The 7,590-nt window shown below is 42.5% G+C and overlaps 1 protein-coding gene across 7 annotated transcripts in view; it reads left to right on the top strand.

Moving 5' to 3' along the window:
- Ebf1 (EBF transcription factor 1) overlaps positions 1 to 2,854 on the top strand; it is a 387,947-nt gene extending 385,093 nt beyond the window's left edge. For all 7 annotated transcript variants that reach the window (XM_050138716.1, XM_050138715.1, XM_050138714.1 and 4 more), the window contains exon 16: positions 1,838 to 2,854. In XM_050138716.1, coding sequence (XP_049994673.1) covers positions 1,838 to 1,869 — 32 coding nt within the window. In that variant the 3' untranslated portion in view covers positions 1,870 to 2,854. The remainder of the gene's footprint in view (positions 1 to 1,837) is intronic.
- Positions 2,855 to 7,590: the final 4,736 nt, after the last annotated feature.

Genomic DNA, 7,590 nt, shown 5'->3' with positions numbered 1-7,590 from the left:
TGGGGCTGCAGCATCTGAAACTCTCAAGGCTGGGGTTTAAATGCTAAGCTCCAAAGTTCAGGGAAATCTAGGGCTCACCCAGCTCTTAAGGAGGCTGCTTTTTCAACTGATCCCAAATCTTCGGGGGTGGGGGTGGGGGGCTTAAGTCAGGCTGCATTTGGCAGAAAATGACTTCCTGTTTCTAAGAAAGAAAGGCTTATGGGGGCTCAGGAAAGGACTCCAGGAGCTTCTGGACTGCAAAGGGCTCTTGCAAAACAACACTTGGATGATTTACGTGTAAATGAATCAGAAACATGTGGATTGAATTTCCTTGTGAATACAGATGGGTTTAAAAATTAACGGAAAAAGTGTTTGGCAAAATACTTTTGGGTTTTTTTTCTTTTAATTGAATCTAAAATGTCAGGGGTTGGGGTAGGGAAGCAAAAATAATGTGGGGGGCACATGGCCTGGCCTCCCTCTGTCCATCTGTGCTAGCGGGATTCCTTTATTTTTAAGGTACGTTTTTTTCCCCAGACATGATGGTTTAGATAAAGGAAGAGAAAGAAGGCCACTTGGTCCTGCACTAATCATTGCTAACAAGAACATTCACTTCAGTTTAGACTTGTCAATAAGAAGAAGGGAAGCCTTTTACTCTGATGTCATTGGGAGTCAAAGAGGCTATGTCTTTGGTTTTAATGGAAGCATCTTTCTTGTCTTGGTATATTTCCAAGTTGCCACCCTGTCTTAACTCTCCTACAGTGGTCCCCCGTTTCTCACATCTTCTATGTTAAGTGTACCCTGTACAATGGTGTCTATTGGATATATGGGAAAACACAGACCAGAGAATTGTCTGTGTAACTGAGCCATGGGAAAAGCTCTGGTAGGTTCATGGGCAGATCCAACCTGCCCTCAGGTTAGACCGGGCCTGAAGTTAGAGCCAGGCTCCACACTTCTTCTATATCCAATTATATTCAAATCTCCAGTAACTCCTGAGTGCTGCAGTTGACTGCAGTCCTGGCCAAGGAGGCTGAGGGTCAGGAAGACAATTAACCATCCCAGGGGAGCGTACTCAGAGGTTGGTAGGTGAGAGGCAGTGTTTTCTAAACACCACTTGCTGCTTCTCACTCCAAACCCTCTGAAGGAATTCGGGTTGACCAGAAACAGGTCTTCCTTCAGCAGGTTACACTTTCTCTGGAACTTATGGTCATTATGGTCATTCCAGAAATCCCGAGAGAAGCCATAGTAGAAAAGGCATTCTACAGTTTTAGGCAAATACGTCCTCTCCTCTGACTCCATGTTCCCTGAAGGCTTCATTCTCCCAGTGAACAATGCCTGCTGGGGCTGGCATCCCCTTTTCCAGCGCGGGCTGAAGGGAAGGCCCTCAGATGGTGACTCTGTTGCTTAATTTTCATGCTAATACAGAACATACGGAGAGCCTGGAGAAACCGTTGGCTGTTCCAGCGGGCCATTTCTGTATTTCATATTTGGGACGTGACGGGAGGGAAGGCAGAGTGACAAACTGAAAATTCTCACTATTTTGCAAAGTCTGAAGCTGCAACTTTCCCAATGGTATTCAAGCTATGCAACTTTCCAGTTCTGTCTTAAAATTGAAGTCAGATTTGGGGGGCGGGGAATGTTTAGGATACTCTCTTCTGTTAGAGTGACATATGCAGGCGGATATAATTTTCAATAAGGCTTATGTGTCTTTTATGACAAAAATTCACTCCTGGGAAGAGGCAAGGACATCCGGTTAATAGTCAATCAACACTGTCATGTGTGGGTTGTTTTTACTGTTGCCCCCGTCCTTGGCGAACTGTTGGAGTGCAACGCCACTGACTTCTGTCTTTTCTTTTCATAGCGATATCTGGCATGATTGTTCCTCCCATGTGAAAGAATTGCCTTGAAGAAGTTTGTTAATGAAGAGGTTGGATTCTGCTACGAAAGTAATCTGATATGAGTCCCAGAGTGGAACTTTTAACTCAGGCCTTTTTAAGAGGAATCACACAATAACTGCAGATTTATAAACAAAATCACCGACCTTGCAAAATGCTGAAATTGGAAAGGGGATCTGCCACAGCAGGGTGTTGGTTAAACTTGTACCCCCAAGTATCTGGGGGGATATATTTATTCTGTATTGATAAAAGCAAAACCACGGTTTCTTTTTTCTTTTTCTTTTTTTTTTAAGCTTTAACTCTGCAACCATTTGTCTTTTATAAACCATAAAGCTACACCCAAGGGCCACGATGACTAAGACTCCATGTTCTAATTTATGATGTTTTTAAAGCTGTGTAAGGGGAGAATGAAGTGGTGAGAAATTTAAAAAAAAAAAGCTAGAAGGGAAAAAAAAGAAAAAAAGGTAAAAAAAAATTTTAAAAAAAGCTTGTATGGGACAGAATAGGAATGCCAGTTAGATTTTTTAGAAAACTAAGGGTCGGCTTTTGCGCCTTAAAGCATATCAGTGGTAGTTAGCTCGGACAGTACATTCTCGATATCTAACTTAACATGCCATCCCTTAGCAGTTCTGCAAGCTTCTTTCTCTTTTGTATGGTTGTCTTAAGTAACTGTGTAAATAAACGCAGCCTGGAAAGTTACCAAGCGACATACATGATCACATTTTCCCCTTGTACTCAGAAAATTCAGTGCCTCTAGACAGATTGCTAAAAAAAAAAAAAAAAAAAAAGAAAAAAAAGGAACGCAAAACAAAGCAAAACAAAACAAACAAACAAAAAAAACTCCCTGCATCTTTTAACCCGATCTCATTCTTCTGTCAACTTCTTCCGAAGCCAGTGGCCTCAGAGCGGAGTGGCCCTTATACCGAGTGAGAGACTCCTTTAAGACTTCATGGAACAGGGTCCAGGCACAGAATTCCACATAAGTCCTCCAGGTTACCAAGCTCACATGCTGCCATCAAGAGATTCGAGCTTACTCCTGCTAGAATCCTTATTAATGCTAATTCTATATCCAGGCTAAAAAAAAAAAGGAAAAAAAAAAAGAAAAATTAAAAAAAAAAAGAAGGAAAAGAAAAAAAGAAAACGCAGACAAAGCAAACTGACAAAGGCAGGCGAGTAGGCAGGCTGTTCGGGTTCCCGAATCACACAGGGGCCTGGACCACGGAGACCCTGGCGTGGTTGTTGTAAAGTTACAAATTCAATCAACAGGTAAAGTGCTTTGGGGTTCAGAATGAAAGGAAACTGGGAAAGAGGAAGAGAAAGGGGAGGCCTTGAACTCAGCTTTCTGTGGGAATTTTTGCTTTCAACTGGGAAGTGTTCTTAAAAGAAAGAATCCTTAGCAAAGAGGCAGCCAGGAAGGCTCTGGGGGATGGGGGCAGGGGTGGGGGGTGGGGGGTGGGGCACGGGCCTGGCTGACTTTTCTTTGCCCTTCGGTTTCTGTATGTAGTTATAAATACTGTAGATTTTTTGTGATTTTTTTTTGCCAAAGTTGTTTTATTTATACATTTTAATGTCTGAAAATGGTTTTCGAGCTCACGAAAAAGAAAGGATTTTCCTGCATATTTTGCAAAGAAATAAAAAGCGCACTACCTTTAGCTAGCACGTACTTACAAAGTTAACTCAAACGCTTTTTGTTGTCTGTTTTAATGGGGATTTTGTAAAATATCCATATAAATAATGTATTTATCTTTGGAATTTGTACATTGCTTTTTCTCTCCTCCCACCCCCCAAGCCCCAGTTTATTATTTTTGTGTGTGTGTATTTGCTTTGTGAACAGTGCGTATAGTTTGGTCACCTATGATTGTATTGGCTGTTTCAATGTGATTTTTAAACAATTCATTTATAGGTATTTTTAGTATTGTTTCAAACCATGCTTCATTTTTTTTATTTCCACCCAAAAGCCATTGTCTATTTTTGTATTATTTGTAAGTTAAGAAGTTTTTTCCAATATATGGCAAAAAAAATAGTAGCATATTATTCTTGTAGCATTTAGTTCTGTAGATTTAAAAAATGATGTATCCTTTGCTTTGGAAGCATACAAAAATGCTGTTTTACTCTATTAATATGCATGGAATCTCTCCCTTTGGAGCGACGCATTTTGTGCATTAAATTTGGGGGAGAAACTTCATAGAGATCAATGAACATACTTTCTTTCTTAAGTCTGCTTGTATATTCTCTGTCTTTCACATAAATATAAACCAGCAGATTGGATGCCTTAACAATGCAGATCATATTCATCTCACCTGTACATTGTACTGTGCACCCCAACTGTCAGTCATCACTAACATTTAAGAAAAAAAAAAAGAAAAAGAAGAAAAAAAAACAAAGAAATTGAAAAGCACAAAAGAACTGTTTTGTTACTTTCAGACAATGACAATGTTACTTTTTCTAGTAGAGCAAGCGACCATTAACAAGGATGCTGCAACTGTGCATGCCCCGTGTGGATTTCAATGGTTTTCACTAGACTGTCAAGAGTGCGGATTTTTATGGGTTGGGGAGGGCAGGGGAGGGGAGTTGGGGAGGTTGGTAAGGGAGGGGAGGGAGGAAAGCTGATTTTTCATGGTGAGAAATAATAATAATGATGACTGATAATAATAATAAAAAGAAACTGGAAAAAAAATATAAGCAAGGTTTAGCATTGCTTCTCCGTACTCAGAAAGGTTGTCTGAATTCGTGTGGTAAGCGCTGGCCTGAGGATGTCTAAGGTCTAAAGCCATATTTTGTCTGGTGAGCCAGACGCCAGTCTGCAAAGGAACAAGCGGCGAGCCGGTGAGATGTCCGGCTCAGACCCTGACAAAAGACGCCACCAATCTGTTAGCCATGTGCCATGGTGAGAACTTCACTGGAAAGCCCAAAGAGCCTTTAAAGAGAAAATGTGTATCATTTGTGTTCTGTTGTTTATGTTTGATTAGATGATGGAGAAGCGTTCTGGTCCCAGGAACCATTTTCTTCTATTCAAAATGTTGTTTTCAAGTTCCTTTAAGACACTGTCCCCCCCCCCCCTAAATACAGAATATGGCTTTAAAAAGGAAGATGGAGTAGAGAATTCAATTCAGATTTCAGTTTTGGGGGAAGAGCCCTGCCTCTGGATGACTGGATGTGCATATGCCATGCCCGGCCTCACAATGTAGGATGCAGCTTCATGAACTCATCTGTCAATCTACTAACCTTTCACCTTCTTATCAAAACTTTTTCAGTAGACACACACTGTACAGTTCAATTGTTAGAGCACTTAACTACTGTAGAGATTGTTATAATTTTCTTTTTCTTTCCTTTTATTTTTCTTTTTGCAAAAAAAAAAAAAACTCAAGCTGTAAAAAACTTTTCGACTTTCATGATATTTAATTAAAGTTACTTCCTGTCTGTGATGGCAGTTCCTAGTGGTCTATTCATTTCTGTGGTAGAGGACCCAAAGCTCGGTGAGCTGCAGAGGGCCTGGGTTTGCTATTCTTCAGGCCAGTGTTGGCACCCAGAGAGAATTAGCCTAGGCCGGGGGACACCCACTTCCTTTCCTCAGAGGTCTTCAGAGATTTGCTAATTTGGAATGCAAATTGAGCACACACAGCGTATTGCTGCCCTCTGCTGGCATGAGCCAGGTGTGCAGGTGCACGTGCTGACCCACTGAGGCGCCAAGGGCCCCCAGCCCTGTTATCCGTGAATGGTGAGCGATCCCCCATGACAGGAGCTGAATTGGACTTCCAGGAACTGGTCATTCTAGAACACCATCCTCCACACTGGAAGTCTGAGCTGATCTCTTCCTATGCAACTGCTAATTAATCCCAGTGAGCCTTCTGGCCAATTAATTCTGTGCCCTGGCTTGCTGATGAGGCATGTGTGACTAGAGAACCTATATATATATATATATATTTAAACTTCGTGTGGATAATAAGGTTTTTCCCCCTGGTGGACAAAACCACATCTGTCTGGAATCAAACTTTACAGGCATGCAGTCGGTGTGCAGACTTCACGGGCACCCGGTGGGTACACACATGCATGGGACACACGCACGGGACCCACGTATGGGACTGTGCCACTTTAAGTCCTGTCTGGATCGTAGTCTTTCATTGTACTTTATACGTCTTTACTAATTTTGCAATGACAGGACACGATAAGGTTAATGATGCTTACAAAATGCCTCAGCCAACAGAAACTTCAAGGCCAGAGCTAATAGGGTGTCTATCCCTTAAGCACCCGCACATTCATTGGTGGCAGACACTTCTGCTGCCCTGCTCTGAGATACAGCCCAAGGTAAAGAGGCCCTGAAAAACTATCCAGTGTGAGGCAGTACGTAGAGAAACTACCAGCCTGTCTTCATCCGGGAATACTGCCTGATCAGCGTGACCACTCACCATCTGCTACAAAAGGTTCAGGATGTCTTCTGGCTGCACACAATGTCAGACAGGAGAAATCGCTTCCAAGTCACCCTGGTCTACAAGGCTTACACAACAAGAGGCAGGCACACTCTACAGAGTTAAAAAAAAAATGGATAACAACGCTCTGAATTCCTGGCTTAGCATTTGTTACGGCCTACCTCTTGGCAGCTTTCATCCATTTATTCATGCATTCACTCATCCACTCATTCATTCATTTGTTCCTTTAAGCCTCAAGCCTTTGCTATGCCTATGACATCACATGAGGAACGGTGTTTCCATTAGTCAGGACCCTGGCATTGTTTCTGCTCTTGGTGCTTACAGCGCAATAGGAAAAACTGGCAGAAAGCACCCCCCCACACACACACACATACACAACCCCTAACGATGGTAATGAAGAGCAAGTCAAGAATGTTTTGAAGGCATATCATAGGGAAAGCTGACATAATCGAAGGACTTTCTGGAAAAGGCTTCCAGAGAAAATAGCAGTTGAGCTGGGGGAGAAAGAGAGAACATCTCAGGCAGAAGGGATGAGGGTGAGTGTAAGGGCTAAATATCAGTAGGACAAGGTGCACCGAAGAGCAGAAAGTCTTTGTGATGGGAATACACAGATGCTCCCAGTGACTTCGTGGGGCATAGCGAGTTAAATTCACTGCATATTCTGGGCATCTAGCCTGGGTTTGGTGTGCTCGATAGTAATAATCCAGTCAGCTGAAGTTCCTGCATGCACCTCACAGCCTATGACAACCTCACAGACTCATAGTCCCTGAGTGTTCACAAGGGCAATGCTGGATAAAAGATGAGGCGTCTCCTCGGGGTTAAGCAGACAGGCAAAAAGTGGTTGGTTAGGGATGCCAGTAAGCACATCCTTCAGCTGAAGTGAACACCCAACCCACTTCACTCCAGAAAATTATGCCCGTAGCAAGAGTGTGGGGTCTTGACATCCATTGTTTAATTTATGAATTTGAGCTGTGTTGCTAGATTTTTTTTTGGCAGGGGTGGGGGAGATGGCTTCTCATTTTATAAATGTTGGGATCCCATCTAAAATCAATGATTCAAAACCACAGCATTCGTCACTGTTGAGATGGCTCAACACATAGAAGCATGGACTACTCTTGTAGAGGACCGAGGTTCTGTTCCCAGCACCCACATGATGGGTCAAAACCATAGGTAACACAGGATCCAATCCCCGCTTCTGGCCTCCTCTGGCACTGCACACAAGGGTTGCCCAACCATATGTGCATATGATATTCATATACACAAAAACAAAAAGAATAAATATTTTTAAAACC

Source organism: Alexandromys fortis, unplaced genomic scaffold (assembly GCF_014885135.2).
Source record: "Alexandromys fortis isolate MF-2015 unplaced genomic scaffold, M_Fortis_MF-2015_v1.1 scaffold_11, whole genome shotgun sequence".
NCBI classification, from domain to species: domain Eukaryota; kingdom Metazoa; phylum Chordata; class Mammalia; order Rodentia; family Cricetidae; genus Alexandromys; species Alexandromys fortis.
Note: the sequence above shows the minus strand (reverse complement) of the source record. Positions and strands in the feature narration are given on the sequence as shown.